The 16,723-nt window shown below is 42.3% G+C and overlaps 1 protein-coding gene across 1 annotated transcript in view; it reads left to right on the top strand.

Annotated features, from left to right (window-relative positions):
• trip4 (thyroid hormone receptor interactor 4) overlaps positions 1 to 14,526 on the top strand; it is a 93,311-nt gene extending 78,785 nt beyond the window's left edge. The window contains exon 13 of the mRNA XM_085768841.1: positions 14,191 to 14,526. Within this exon, the coding sequence (XP_085624967.1) occupies positions 14,191 to 14,255 (65 nt within the window). The 3' untranslated portion in view covers positions 14,256 to 14,526. The remainder of the gene's footprint in view (positions 1 to 14,190) is intronic.
• Positions 14,527 to 16,723: the final 2,197 nt, after the last annotated feature.

Here is a 16,723-nt window from a genome sequence, read left to right as displayed (position 1 = left end):
TCCCTTTAAGCATTTGTTATGGTGCCTTCCAGTTGTCAGAATTTCCAACCATGGGCATTGGGCATAGTGCTGATCAATTCTCATCGAATTGCTAACAGTGGCTAGCAGTAGCTAACGGCTCATTATATGTTTTTGTTGAAATTTTGTAAGGCTTTTAAAAAACGTAATACATTGTTAGCATTGATGTATTTTCATTCTGTTATATTTATCGTCAATTTTTCTGACCTCCATGTTTGTTTTTCAACTGGAAACCACTCAACTCAGAGGAGATGTAATTCCAAGCTTTGAGTTTCAACTTCCAACACACCATTACACGTTTCCAGAGAACTGAATAGATGCAGTACAGTGCAATAAAATGTTTGCGTTGAACTTTTGCCAGTCACCTCCAGCCTTCTTCGGCCTAATTTAATTAGTTCGCACATCAGCCGAGCTTTCCATATTTCATTTAGTAACTTTTGTGTTTAAGCTTGTGTGAAGCCACTAAAATCAGTTTTATTCCACAGCTCATATTGTGTTCAGTTAAGAGATGAGGGTTTCCCAGCTCCAAGTGAGGCTGTGCCTCAGCAGCGACCCACTGAACCATGATTTATTTTTCAAATGGAAAGTAAATTTTAATCAGCATAAGAATCTCCTGTTTGATATTTTGGTCTGGAAATGTGTTTGAATTTCCATAAAGCAGGGGCTGTAATAGACATTTTCACTTGTCATAACAGGGAAAGCACAGGTGTAAGTAAAAGCATTAAAAACGGTCCAGTTCCATTTAGGTGATTCATTAAGCCATGTCAGCAAGCCAGCATGCTCAACAGCAGGACCTTGGAAGTGCATTTAGTAACTGATTTGTGTTAAATATCCCATAGAAGGTCACAAGACGGTACAGACAGAGCAGACAGAAGGTCCTTCATCGTTCTCTAATGTTTTATTGTGAGAACCACATGATGACAAGCCTCCGTTTCCATTTATATGTGGTTTCTCCCTTTATAGCGCTTTAGTTGCTTTTTTGTTTTTCTTGTTTTTTGCTGGAATAAACTGCCACATCACAACAGCAGAGCTCTGATTGCTACTTCACCTACAGTCCTCACATTTATCCAATTGGCACACTCTCTAAACTGATACAGACATGAGCAGTGTTGTTCACAACAAACACATGAGTTATACTTGAATAGAGAATGACAGTTTAACAAACCATTGTCAACTGTACTGCCACCCACCGCTTTTTGCCAAAAAAATTAAACCCCGAAGTCAAGAAATAATTTATTTATCAAATATTTTCTGTTTACTAAACTCTAATCAAGAATGGATTGTTGGTGTCATTGTTGGTGACCATGGCAGCGATAGCAGAGAGGTGTGCACCATGGGCATCACTAGACACATTTACTGGGCCACGTGCCCCAGTCTTTAACCCTCCAGGCCCCTTGGCCGGGAAGTGTTTACACTGCACACAGAGGTCCAGGTGTTGAGGTGTTGGCTAAATTGAGGACGGCTATGAAAACATGATGAAGCTGAAGTATATTTTTAAATAATACCTCTGACTTTATTTTGACTAAAACATTGTTGGATCCTGTCGATGGACGTCGGGTTGCAGCAGGGCTGGGGGAAGCAGCTGAAAGGAGAGATGAGTTTGAAGTGGGGTAAAACTTGATGAACCTATAAGCCATCTTAGGATTTTTATATGAAGACATCCTCGGTCGTCATTTGAGGCTGTTTTGCCTGTTGGATAAAGCAGTGACAGTGACATGACAGTGGTTTTCTTGGAACCTGATGCTTTTTCATCTGCTGTTATAGAACTCGCTGATGTCTGAGGATGTCCTAATGAATTAGCTAGCTATATGCTAATGGCAGGTCTGGTAGCTGTTAAATCCTGAATGCTGCTTTTTTATTTTTTATTTTTTATTTTTGGGGGCGGGGGGGCGTTAAATATATGTTGCTGCAGAGAACCAGAGGCGGGGGCAGATGAAGGTGGAGGACTATTGGTACAGTAGTGTATTTACTTTCATCCCCAAAACATGTTAAAGTTATGTAAATTAATACTTTGATAAGGATTAATATTTCTACCTTTGCCAGCACTTGTGTTGCGTGTTAGAGACTTTAATAACATAAATAAGAGATAGAAGTGATGGGGTTGGGGTGTGTGTGCCCTGGTACAGCCTAATGTCTAGCAACACCCCTGGTGTGGATCCCTAACACAGATGAGAGGAAGAGAGGAAGCGTTTCTAGAGGACAGTTCACCGGGAAATGACCCGATGCACCAGCCACTGGACCTGCACACGAAGCCGGGGTTTCCCCACAGGATCACCAAGGCAAGTCCCTGTGATCCCGAGGGGACCCCGCTGCAGGCTCAGAGGAACTGTGGACAGCTCGGTCATGTCGGTATCTCATCATGGCCAAGACTCAGGGAGCCTGGAGCATGTTGAAAATGCATGCTACACCCCCCACCATGCACTTTGGAACATGAGTCTATAGACGTCACATCTCACATCTGTGCAACATGTTGACAGTAAAAATCTACATTTTAAGCTCACTAATTTCCAAACTGCCAACTGGGGATTTTTGATTTCCACTCAAACAGCAGAGAAACTAGTTGATCCATAACACCAGCACTCTGTGGACTCTCCACTTCATCATCAGCCGCTTTCTCCTGCAGCGGTGTGGATCATGGTGCTTTCCAGTGATTGTGGAGACTGTGACATTAGGGTTGAGAGGAGCCAGAAGTCAATTATACAATACACGTATAACATGAACGCAGCTTAACAACAATGGTTTCAGGAAAGTAGTAACTGTAACTGCAGTGTTAACCGTAGCCTAAGTAATGATCATTGACCAGCTTTGCAGTCTGAACCACAATCCAATTTAACATAGGCTGAGGTATTTATTTTTACACTCAGTATGGCCCCCAGCATGTAATCAATATGTATGCTGTGTGACACCATTGTCTAACTCTCAACTGAAGCACACACACAATTAAGCTCTACACGGCCAACAGCACTCCCTCCATTAAAATAATCACAATCTGTATATTGTTTGTCTTTGCGGTGTAGGAGCCTGCAGTTATTAAACCGTAGGTGTTCATCTTATGCAAAACATTAATGCACATCTGTCTTTCACAGTAGGCAATTGAGATTGGCTCTAATTTGCTGGGCGTTGGGAGTTTATGTAACAGAAAACGCTGCTTGTAGATCAGATATTAACAAAGATCCACATTTGGAAGGTGATGAGAACAACTCAAGTCTTATGTTAACTGTCAGTGAGCAGCTCAGGTCTGTGCATCACCCAGAGACCTCTCCAAAACTGACACTTTAAAACTATCCACTCACTCAGACTTTGCATGCTTGTCTGAATGTCTGAACTGCTAACCCTTCAAATATGAGCTGTCAGTCACAAAGCGCTGTTCAGACAGTCTCAAGGTAGTGAGAAAAAGAAGCTTTTTCAATGTGTCACAGGGTGGTGGTCTTCATCACTAGATTTTCTAACTCTCTGAAACTGAGAGTCTGGTTTCCTGCAGCGGTTGGCCAGATGTGTGTTGGATTGAAAAAAAAAACAAAAAAAATGGGCAGAGCTCCAAACGTTTTGCTGATTTTATTTTTCCTCCGCATTCCTCACATTGCTACTTCTGTCAGTGGTCATTACTGAACTGCAACAGCTGCCTCTGTGCAGTTGGGCGACATTTAGCTTATAAAGAGAAATGAGTCTCTGTATGGGTGGCAAATGTGTGTTACATAATGTAAAAAAAAAAAAAAAAGCAAATGCATATGATGATTTGTTGGCCATTTACAGTGTCCACAAACGCATAGAAAAATATCAAGTGAGCGGAACAAATGTAAAACAGTTTTACAAATAGACACATGCTTTTGAAAAGCGTTGTCTGCAGATGATTAATCCACATTTCTGCATTTATTCACAGACTATTTTCACACCCAGTGATCCACAAATGTATGCTGTGTTTTAGTGCTGGTGACGTCAGTGTATTCATCTGTAATTTCTAAATGATAAGTGTTTTTAAAAAAAAAAAAAAAAAAGATAAAATGGCTCATCACCCTGTGGTTATACAATCATTAATACCATTAAGTGTTTTTTTTTTACACAGTCTAGGCCTTCTGGTGTTTCATATTTTGGCAATTTAAAATTCTCTGACTCTGCTTCCTTGTCCATAAACAGTATATAAAGACGCAGATCATTAAACTAGCGGACATAATTGTGCATTTTTTAAAGATAGTTTACAGGCTGCTCACTGTGACCCTGTATGTCACCATTACTGAGGCTAATTTCTTTGCATATAATCTTGTCAGGGTAAAATTCTTGATGTGCTAATGTTAGAGTGCAGATGACTCCATTTGCTGCAAATCCATTACAAAGAGTGAGATGTGGGTCAAGCATTTACTGAGTCTCTGAGTGAATGCCACACATAAACTACATTTCACAGATCACAGCCCGCGAACTCTAAAAATCTGATTGAAATCATATAAATTCAGGGTCATTTAACAAAGCTGAGTTGACCACATCAAAGATCTCTAAGAAAGAAAGAGTCTTGTATGGCGAACTTATATTAGGTCGGATCTGTGCTCTCAATTACATTGACATTTTAGGAATACCTCAGTGCTCCACATCTGCCTACCAACCAGCACCACCTTTGCTGTCCCGACTTGTCAGACACTGGTTCTCTAGCGAGTTGTGACGAACTGTCATGTGCGTGACTAAACCGGCTCAGCAGCACGCTGTTGGTTGGAGGAATCACTCAGCCATTACAGCCCCTCAGTGTCTGTGAAAACAGCTTCAGGCAGGGCCGTTTGGACAGACCAAGAGATGGAGAGAGACTGTTTTCTCTGCAGTGTGAAGCAGGGTTGATGCTTCTCTCTAACCCCTTGTAAACAGCATGCCAACACAACTCTCAAACAGCACCTTCTCTATCCACTTGTAAATTCACCAGCTCGGCAGCACAGGAAGGGAATGTAAATTAGGTGTGACTAACAGCAAGATGGGAATCCAGGCAGTTTTTCCCCTCCTCTCTTGCTGTTCTCCCCTGGCTACCCAGGGTTTTGTACACATCCATTTTCCTGCAGTGCTCGAAGCTGTCGGCTTGGTTTCGTGTGCAGAATGACTTCAGTTGGAGGTGTACTAAGCCGAAGACAGATAAGGAAAAGAAGATAGAAGGGCAGTGTTGCTCAGCTGAAGTCAGAATAAAACCTGTAAAAAAACACTATTAGTTTTATCATGAGGAGGAAGTCAAAACCACCCGACCAGTTGTGCTCACTGAAAAATGGGAAATACGACCGCTGCTTCTGATTTCTCTCAAATATTTTTCATCTGTATTGACTGGAGCAAATTTTATCAAGCACACTAAACTCTCTTTGAATGTTCAAAGGCGAAGCTGGCAAATTTTCCTCATTGAAGGCCAATTCCTTTTGGACCATAAATAGATCCCATGAAACAAGCACTGTCTGTGTAAGTGAAGTCTGATGCAGCTCTGTGTCAAAGAGCTCCATCAGTGAGGCACTCTGCTGCATTAGGGGACAAGGTAGCGAGGTAGCTAGGTAGGTAGTGAGGTAGCTAGGTGGCTTGGTAGGTGGGGAGGTAGCTATAGGTAGCGAAGTAGGTAGTTAGGTAGCTTGGTAGGTGGGGAGGTAGTGAGGTAGGTAGTGAGATAGCTAAGTGGCTTGGTAGGTGGGGTAGGGTGACCAGGCGTCCGGCTTTAGGCCGGACAGTCCGGATTTTCATTACCCTGTCCGGCGCAGCCTCAAGCCGGACGCTTATTTGTCCTCCTTTTTGGAGTTGCACCTGAACACAACGCTGCATATCGTCCAATGGTGTAAGACTTTTGGTTAAAAATGATTGGCTAAAAGCGGTGTCACTCGATTTCTCATTGGTTAAAAATGTAAACAAGCCGCCCCCTGTTCCCGTGTGCTAGCTAGAGCACTGGAAAAGAGAGTAAGGACACGCATTGGTTCAATGGAAGCGCCTCCTGATGGCGGAATGTGGGTATTGCAAAAGCGCCCAAGAACTGACATCTCTGCATTGCTGGTGAATGAGCAAGTGTGGTATTTTCACTAATTTAAGGACATTTATAGATCACCCACATTAATAGCATCATTGAGGACCCTTTACAGATAAACATTAACACATAGGCGAGTAAAAAAAAACAAACGGTTGTCTACATTAATGTTTCAATCTATATTTTGTAATAAACAATTTATAAGTATAATTTGATATGACCAAGACACCTAAAAACAAAAACACGGCCGTTTTCATCAATTTACAAGCAAGTGGGCAACACACATACATTGGAGTGAATGAATTTTCTGGGCACTTTTGCAATACCCATATCCTGCCACTCGGGGCACAAAACCCTTACCACAGGAGTCAATGGTGGTGTCGTTACTCTCTTTTCCAGTGCTCTAGTGCTAGCTGTGTCACTCATCTCATGAATGTTAACAAGCCGAAAAGACGGACCTCATTCAATGCCGAATGGTCAAAAGAGCACACGCTTGTGAGCAAAAGTAGCAAAGACGATTTGCATGCATATTGCACACTTTGTTGTGTTAGCACACAATGAAAGGCGGCCATTGGAAGCCATGAAGCACGCCGGTGTTTTTTTTTGTTTTTTTTCCCTGAGCTGCTGCAGCAGGTGAAGGTGGATTTTGCTGAGGGCTGAGGCCGTATTGAAGAACAGGATACTGAGGACAGGGACTTAAGTCAGTTAAAATACAGGTGGACTGCAGCTGCACACACACATACATAAACACAAATACACTGCAGGCATGTCCCCAAAGGACTGAATCATATGGAATACACTGTGGACTTTTCAGTTCAATATTCACCCGTTACATGGTGTTTTTTTTCTTACTGTCTTTTGTTGTTTACATAAAAAAAAGTTCTATATGCTTATTAAGAAGTGGAATTTGTGGCCTGAAAATGTTTTCCGGCACATGTACCACATTGGACAAAAGTGTCCGTGTCAGACATAAAGGTTAAGGCCATAAATGTTCTGCTTTGTGGCACTGCACTTTGCAAGACAGCTGTAGGCTATTGAATAAATACAAATACTGTGAACAAATACTTTGCGCCTTCTCAGGAATATTTTTTCCTCTTCTGTTACACATACATAATATCATAGATAAATTGTCTTGTGTTGAACAGAGTATCTCAGAATCACTGTATCATGATACCATTGTTATCATGTACAAAATTGTATTGTCATGGGGAGTACACTAGAGTTGTATGTTGCAATTTTTATTTCCTCACTAAATGCCGCAAAGTGTCCTCCTTTTTGGTGTTGTGGAAATGGCCACCCTAAGGTGGGGAGAGCGAGGTAGCTAGGTAGCTTGGTAATTGGGGAGGTAGCGAGGTATGTAGTGAGGTAGCTCCGTAGCTTGGTAGGTAGGTATACAGACTTCATGGATCCTGTGATTGTCAATGAACAATACTTTTGAGTCTGTACCACACACACCTGCCTGCTGCTTCAACTCTCATTTAAAGCAGAAGTAAGCGATCCAGTCGTTTTGGCTAACTTCTTGTCAGCCGATGGAGTTAGCAGTCCCCGCCCTCATCCCTACGTCACCACATTCACGCGCATCCCTTGGCTGCACACACAGAGAGGACCGCCCCTTTATGCCGTTCTCTCTCCTCATTGGATAAAGGTTGTAGGATACAAGGAAAGTTTTCTCCTCGGCTTACAGCAGAGCAGAGTGACTGACAGACCCGTGTTTCAGACCAAACACTCTATATAAGTGATTGCTGTCGGAAGATATAACTATTTAAGACTTATATTAACACAAACATTCCGCTTACTTCTGCTTTAACGAACCAAATGTGTTAATCCACAGATGTTTGAGCTACTATAAAAAACTACTACTACCCACTGATGCAGCACATTATTTAACATTTTTAGCTGTGCAGTGTAGCAACATGGTGTGACTCAGCCGGTGGCAATGTTGGTTTGGTATTCAGTCCAAGACTGAAATATCTCAACAACTGTTTTTGTTTTTTGTGAATTTTGGATGGATTGTGATTCAGTGTTGTACAAACATTCATGATGCCCAGACAATGAATCTGAATAACTCTGACCTCTACTAGAGAAAGTATTAGCACAAATCCTGTTGGACATTCATCATTCCCAGAGGATGCATCCTACTGACTCTCTCTGCAGCACAGTCTCAGTTGTACTTCGTGTTCAGTGCTAATTAGCAATTGTTGGCAGGCTAAACCTGTGAAAGTGAACATGGTAACATAAACAAGCTGAAATATCAGCATGTTAGCGTTGGCTTTGTGACTGTAGGTTCTGGCCTGAGTGTTATGCACAGTGCTGGAAAGTCAGAAATTCCTGTTTCTTGACACCATGTTTGAATTGAGTCCATGAAATCCTGCCATTCAGTTATTGTTAAAGCCTTTTCCCCCTGTTCTCCTGCAGTACATTTGTAGTAGACTGTGAATTGGTCATTGTTGGAGCCCAGTGGGGATCAGTGTAACAGATACTGTTGGAGGTGTCACATTCAATCAGAGCTGGTGCTGCTCCACTTTTAACTTTACTTTTCTGTGACACCGTCTGCAGGCATGAAGTAATTTCCTCGTGTCAGAGTATGCCATCAAGAGGTGCATCAACATGTGGGTAAAGAGTACATGCATAGCCGCTCTAGGTTTATTATCCAGGTGCATTGGGACTGGTGTGTAATGAAAAGAGAGCATACAAAATACCACCTTTTTATACTGTCGGCACTTGTTCTCGCAGAAAGAGAGGCAGCAACCAGCCAATTATTCTTGTGATTATTATTGCAAGGAAGCTGATGGGCCTGCATGTTATTGATGTCAAGGAGGGTGTCAGTGGGCCTCTGTTTCACTCTAATAAATACTCTTTGCACTACTGCCCTGGATTTTCAGGAGATTATGAGCATTCGTTTTCCATCAGCGATGAGCTGTATTCTCCCATTATGTGTAATGGGAATAGTATGCATGCAGTCGTATTTGTGATTATGTAAAAAGAGTATCCAAGGGTAGTGTATACGTGAGTGTCTGTGTGGCTGAGTGTGTGTTTTACAGGCTCGATGATGGAGAGCTAGCCCTCTGCAGACAACCTGTGCTTATTTTATGGCCTCCTCCCCAGCTGCAGCGTGTGGGCAATAAACCTTTCTCCAGCAATCTCCAAACAGTGCAGCAATCAATGGGAAATTATCTCAGCCAATCGATGGGCCAGCCTTTCTATTTCTCCCTCTCTCTCTCTCTCTCTACCTCTCCCGCTGTCCTCCTATCTGTATCCCTTTCTCCCAGCACCCCTCCCCGTCCCCGTCTCTTTCCCTCTCCTCATCCCTTCTGTCTCATTTTTGCTGTCTCTCTGCTTTTTCCACCCACTCCTTCACTCGCACCCCCCACCCCCACCACCACCACCGCCACCACCTCCCCCCATCTCTTTTGCTTGCATTCCCTCCAGCTCTCTCAGCTCCGCAGCACCTACTCTGAAATGCGACAGCTCAGCAGCTCCAGAGCCATTAACAAAAGTCGCCTTCACACATGGAATATGTAACACCGGTGGATTGACTTTCCTGGTGAATATAATGAGTCTGACTTGTTGGTACAGCCAGAGAGCGCTCCCTCTGACAATCGTGACAACAAGGGCCCACTTACTGTATCCCGTGTTTGTTGTTGCCGCTGTCCTTGGACATCCAGGGCGAGTCGCACAAAATCTCGTTATTTTTTCCATGTTTCACTTAAGGGTGGATTTTAATGAGTTCAGTAAATTGCCTTGAGGACGCTTCTCAAACTGTTACCCTGCAACAGAAGAAAAAAAAATACTAAGTGGTTTCTAACATTCAGTCCTTTAAGCTGCATAAATACTCTGAAATTGCTATGGTGACAGTGTGAACATGACAGCTAATCATTCAGCTTAGGTCTTACTTTGGCTGAATTCAAACACAGGCATTGAGGAGATAGACTGATCAAAGTGAAAATGAGCCGATAACAACAAAAGAGAAACTTGCAAACGTGACATGGAAAATTAAGGCTACATCACTTCTGATTTTGTTCTCCATGCTGCATTCACTACTGGTAGTCAATACTGATAGGATTCACTCAGGAGGCAAACGTGCCTGTGTTATCCTTTCCAAAGGTTTTTGCACAACCAGACAACATCGCAGTCAGTCACCTTTTAGCAGCTCAAAAACTCCGGCATTAATTTAGCAAAAGTTGTGTGTGTTGTGGAAAAGGGGCATAATATGTCTCCTTTAAGGAAATCTCACCTCCACATTACTTTAAATATGATTTCCCCGTGTATTTCTGTGGTTGTGTTACCTGAAGGGGTAAAAATAAGAACCTGAGGAAGACAGAAAAAACCTTCCAACACTGCAGGCAGACAGCTAGCAAGTAGCTAATGAGCAGAGTGGAACGTGTAGCAGCTAAAGAGATGGATATTCTCCTCAGAGGTTAGAAAAACAGACTGAATAGTTCACGTTCATTTGCCGGTTGGTGATGACTTTTAATAGATGCTAATGTTGCTGCGTGTCTGCTAGTTGAGTTAATAGACAACAGTTTGCTGACACTTCTGCTCTGCAGTATAACACCTTCAGCAGGTGATGTGTCAGCTGTGTGTTTATATCTTGTTGTGCTGCTCCCAGGTGACCAAATTATGAATGAATGGTTTCTTCCAAAGATAAGACCTGAGATAATGTCTCCAACTGAAATGTTGTGTCAGGAAAAATGCGTTTCTTATTTTTTTCTAAATGGATTACTTTGTGCATGGTTGTCCTGAAATCAAGATTTACAAATACTCACAGGTAAAAGATTTTTCCTTTTTTGTGAATGATTACATCTTTTATTACGTTGTATTGTAACTTCAAATGTCTCTGCTGTTGTCCAGCAACAAGCCACAGCCTGGCTGGGAGATCCCTAATGACAGGGCTTGTACATTACTCACCTCACTATGATTCATACAGCCCTGTAAAATGTTTTTCTACACAGCACATTTTCATCCCGGCATCTTCAGGTGTCCTTGGCATTGGAGAATCTTTCACTCGGCTCTGATCTATGCGTGTATAACGGTGTTGACACTGGCCACACGAGCAACCAACACACCACAGTGTGAGTGCTCACCGTGACTTGTGTATTCAGTTTGTTGTCATATAAGCTGAAACACAGCGTTTCACAAAAATGTCACTTTGTCATGACAAGGGAAATTGCCCAGGCTATTTTTCCACATTACTGACTCCATCTCTCGTACAACACCTAAAAGGAAACAAGAAAGGGCCGAGAGACTCAGAAGAGTTTCAAGCATTAACACACCTCAAGAAGAAGGGGGAAAAAAAGAAAGTCTGCTTATGCTGGCACAACTCCACTCTGACTCTGGCTCTCTGGAGTTCAGCTGCCATCTCAGTATTTTATGATACAGTTATTGGGCTCTTAACATCTAATATTTATTTTCTCCTAAAATACACACTAGAGTGGAACTACTCTAAGACCGTGTCTGCTGAATGTTTTAAAAAAGCTGTGTTTTTTTTGTTTTTTTTTTAAAACTGATGATGCATTGCTGTTACAGTGGATTTATCATTTTAGTGATCTTGAATAACCTTTTGGCAGCATTCACCCAAAAAATTCCAGAGGTGTTCCCACGCCTAAGCAGCACTTGCTCCTGGCAGAACAGACAGACACTGACAGCCATTCAGACAGGCTTGGAAACGGTGAGCAAACAGCACTTCTCCTTAACAACTTGTTTATGCTGCTACTACCCACTGAGTTCAGCCACAACGTGACAACATGAAAAGAAAGCACAAGTGACAACCACCACCCCTGCCTGTCACACTCGTATCATTTTTTCCCCTTGCCTCAGCCATGGGGGGAAAACCAGCCAGCTAATGCTCTGCTCTGACAAGCAGGAGGCTTGTGTTCGCCACAGAGACTGAGGGTTATTATTTGCCTGGCAGTTAAAGATGGTGGTCAGCGAAGGGTTATCAAAACCCTGTTGTGCACAGAAAAGGCACAAGAGCGGCAGAGCATAGTTTGTGAGGAAGAGCTTTGATGGGGGAATTTGAAATGTGATTGATAATAGGAACGCTGAACGGAGAGAGAGAGGGCGTTTGCAGTAGATTAGGAGGTCAGCTCCAGTCACTGTCTGTCTGCAGGGTTTGATTTACACACCATGACTGCAAGCATTTATATAAATAGCAACTTGATAATAAAAAAAGACCCTTTGAGATTGTCACTTGTTTTCATCGTTGTAAACACTCTCATCTGAGGTTCACGTGAGGTGGCGAGCAACAAATTATAACCGCCGAACAATGGTAGTTACTGTTTCATGACTATGAAAAGATGAAGTCTGCTAATCAGCAAGTTCATACAGGTGCTGCTCACTGGCTCAGCTACAACATCCAGAAAGATTAATGAAAGAATTGTTGATGGCTACATTCTTGGCCGACTATGAAACATACACAGGCATTAACATTCCTCGGATTTGTCCCCGGAGTGCACGCAGATGATTGTATCATTGGGGGGTTTTTCTCGGGGCGGGTTCCCGGTAACGATCATGGGTAATCAAGAAGACTGATAACTGATGTACCATGTTTGTGGTGTCATGGTGTTCCTATTATTTTGTCCACCCCATTTATAGCAATAAAGGCAGCCTGAATAACAGACACATCTTGCAATACAAACAGAGCTGCATCCTCCACAGTCGAATCAAGACGTCTCTAAAACAGTTTTAATAAAAAACTAAATTTAATTATCTTCAGGAAGGAGGACAGTTTTATTAGACAGCCTTAGTCTTAGCTAAGTGGAGCTAATAAATTACCAGCTGAGTGTATATTAGTAATTATCAGTTGTATGCTCAGGCTGCAAAGTGCCTCGCTGGAATTTATTGGATGTTTACCCTGCTGTTTCCCCATGGGAACTGCATATATGCACTGAAATACCAATTAATTTAAAAGTTTCTTCATAACATTATTATTTTAAGCATAACGTGTTTTTCCTCCCCCCTTCTCTCTCTCTCATTCTAATGTAGAGTGTATTTTAAAGTACGCTTGTTGTAATTTGTTGTTTAAACTACAGAAAAACTTCTGATTGGATAGTTACTTTAGCTTAGCAGTTAGCTGTTGCTTCTTCTTCTGACTCTCCTGCTCTCTCTTTTATCGGTGCGCCTTGGATGAACAAAGGATGCTGTTCATAACATTGTGTTTTTTTTTTTTTAAATCTCACTGTGGAGGATTGTTACGTTTTTTTGCCAGTTTTTGCTTTTTTCAACACATAGCCCTGCTAGCTAGCTACACAGAAGCTTTCAGTTTTGATAGGCTGTTAGTTTAGTCCCACCCAATCAGATGATGCTATGGGTGTGACATCACTCAGCACCACGTCATTGCGCCTGCAGACAGAGAGGTGGCTACATGGAAGCAAAGTAGCACATTTATGATACATTTTTTCAATAATCAATCTAACAAATATCATTTCTGCTAATCAGAAATATGCTAAATATCAGATCTGATAATAAGCTACATGACAACAAACTTCCATTCTTGCCTGGTGCGGAGTGATATGCTGTGACAAGGCTTTAGAATAGTAGCTGTGGTATACGCTCATTATCACAGTTAACAACTAGACTAGACCAGATTTCACCTTTCCGTTTTATAATTCTTCATAATCAGTGGTTTTCATATCTGCTGCCTTCCAGTAGTTCTGATGGTTGGGTTAACACGTATGCTGATGATACTGTGTTGTACAGCGTCACTCCCACCTCCTGTCCGACCCTCCCCACATCACAGTCTGATTGTATAAAGCTCCAGTCCTCTTTTAATTAATATACAGTAAAGCTTGTTCTAAACTCCAACAAGAAAAAGTCTGTTTGCATCTCACAAGACATGCAGTTCTGATATTCCTTCTTGAATCTGCAATCATTAGAAATCTAATAGTGTATGCATCACTTTGATGTTGTACATATGTACAGCTGAATTAAAGACACCTTATTTGGCTGCCAGTAACAGCGGGGGTCTAGTTTCTCCCTGTTGCGGAATAAAGTGTGTCATTGGCCTTTTACCTCATCATATCTCTCTCTCTTCCTCTCGGCTTGTCTCTTCCCGTCTCTGCTGCTCTCCTCTGTCTACCCGAGGCCGCCTCTAATCAGCAGGCCTTGAGCTCTTAGAAAGGTCACTCTGTCCCTTTGATGGTGTTTTGATTCATCCCTTCGTCTTCTCTCCCCTCCCACCCTTCCCTTTCACCCATTTCCCCTCACAGGGAAGCTGGAGAGTCACTACCACCAGGGTGCCAAGAAGGGGCTGGTCCCATCAGCCGCAGAGTGACGTCGGAGGAGGAGAAGCCGAGGAGGAGGAACGGCCTGATCTCACGGGAACATGGCAAATTATATTTTCCAAAAAAGATGGCCACATTCCCAACTTTTTATTGGGAGTTGTCATTGCAGACACATGATCATTATCTGCTCTGTTTTCAGTTAACTGACATTGTCATTATCCAAGGGAATATTTCTTTATGTAGGACATAAATACATGATTTTCTACATTCTGCTTTGTCTGTTTGGTAATTTGCACAAATAAAAAAAGATCTTTAAGTTTATTTCTGTGCATCTTTCATTCCAATTAAAATGGGATTTGGTAGAATGAAAAAAACATAGTATTAGTATGTTGCCAAATGAGGGTGGCGTCTTTTGGAAAATGGTCAGCAACCACAGTAATTGAGTGGTTTCTCAAAGCACAGGAGATTGGGAAGAGTTTTTTTAATTAGATTTTAATCTACCATCAGGTTCAGGAACTTCTAAAATCATGGGAGAAATGTTCATCAGTGGAAAAACCTGTCCCTGAACCTCTCACACCTGTAGGCCACATTTAATCCAACAATAGAGCTGCATTAAAACACACACACACACACACACACACACACACACACACACACATACACACAGAGAGAGCTCTCATTCATTTCAGTGAGACCATTACATTGGCATAGCAGGGGAGCTAAATCAACTAAAGCGCAGGGTCGTTCAGCAAAGAAGTTGATCCAGGATCAACAATGTAATCCAACATACTGTGTTTAGACTAATCAAGCGCATGCATGTGCACTTCTGCTCACTCTGTTGCTTGGCTGGCCAGCATCGAGCCAGGGGAGAAAATGATCGCTGCTGTGTGTCTTGACGCATGGACATATTGAGTCTAAACAGCATGACGTGAAGTGGGTGTGAATGCTGGATTGTTGGTTTCGGAAAGTTGCAGATATGGCCGGGGTTTAAATCCCACTTAAGTTCCACTGGGGGCAGGAAACGCCCTTTGAGCAATTACTCTTTTCAGCCGTAATGCTAATTTGAGGCTGCCTTTGTAAATTGCTGTAAGACACCAAACCAACTGCCTGTTACACTGTACCAGAAAGATCCTGGCTCTGGTTACGTGTCAACACTTAGTGTGAACTTTCTCAGTATTACACCAGATTACGTTACTTCCCTAATCTTACCTGTTAAGTGCCAACACATAACCGTAGGATTGTGTACAGTCTTCATTATTGGATATTTAGGATGAAGACAAATACTGTATATGGAGGAGCAACTACAGAAGTAACAAATCAGGTTAAACATATTTGTTTTCTGTAACAGTTAAGTATGAGCCACAAATAGGATCAATAATCTGGTTTGATAGGATAAAAATCTTAAGGATGCCATGTTGTGTAAACAACAGGAAGCTGTGCATGCACACACACCAGCAGCTCTGAAATCAACTTCTTGAAGCTTCTTCTCTGCTTACACTCAAGTGCACAGAAGTTTTTTGACATTTTTATTATTAAGTCTTTGCCCCGTTTGGAGTGCCGCTGTGACAGCCTCTGATTTATATTCTGCTGGTGTAATCTAATTTTTTGTGTTTCCACATTTTACCTGTTCTCGCTGTGCTGTCTGCTTGTTTCCTTCCAAATGTGTTGAGTGGCTCTTTGACTAAGCTGTTTCTTGCCCGAGGGCGTATTTCACCACGGTTTTTAAAAAAAAGCATGGCGTGAATCACCAACACACACACACACACACACTCACACACACCCATCCTGAGTTGTTATGTTTTTGCCTGTGCCCTGGCATTGTAATTCGTCGTTGATGATCTTAGATTTACTCTTGTTTGAGTTGCAGATTAGCTACAAACTCTCTGCTCCACTCCATTCACCATGAGAACGCATAATTGCTCCAGCCCTCCCAGTAATCTCCCATTCGGAGAATGTAAGAGGTCTCTTTTGTGAAGTTTCTCCATAGAAGGTGGGTTTTTTTTTCAGGGCGGCTGCTTAAGAATTTGCTAAATTCAGCCTCCAGTGAATCAACGATGACAGCTCCTTGCCCTGTGGGTGGCCCTTCCTTCTCTCTTCCAAATCTGGGCCATTTCGCTGAATGAGAACAGACATCCAAGTTCACATAAACAAGGGCTCTGTTCTGTTGCGCCGAACAATTAAGCACATGCAGTTTTTACTAAGCCTCTTTAGGTAAACACCATGAGATCATGTGCTGTTGGTTTTTCACGCACAAAAGATGATGTGATGCACTTGTGTGGAGAAAATGCTCTAGGTGATCCATTTAAATAATGAAACAGCCATGCTGTCTGGGCCACACTGAGCTGAGTAAATGCTGGCAGAAAAATGATCTGGGTGTTAAAGGAATAGTTCCACATTTTGTTGGAGTTTAAGGAGAAGGTTGTTAAACATGAGCCAGTTAGCTTACAGACCAAATGGGGAAACTAGCTAGTCTGGTTCTGTCCATAGGTGATGAGGTTCACCCTCCAGCTTGAGTTCT

This window comes from Trachurus japonicus, chromosome 3, assembly GCF_045865225.1.
Source record: "Trachurus japonicus isolate A0001 chromosome 3, Traja_1.0".
Classification (NCBI taxonomy): Eukaryota; Metazoa; Chordata; class Actinopteri; order Carangiformes; family Carangidae; genus Trachurus; species Trachurus japonicus.
The sequence above is the reverse complement of the archived record's forward strand: the minus strand, read 5'-3'. Positions and strand labels throughout refer to the sequence as shown.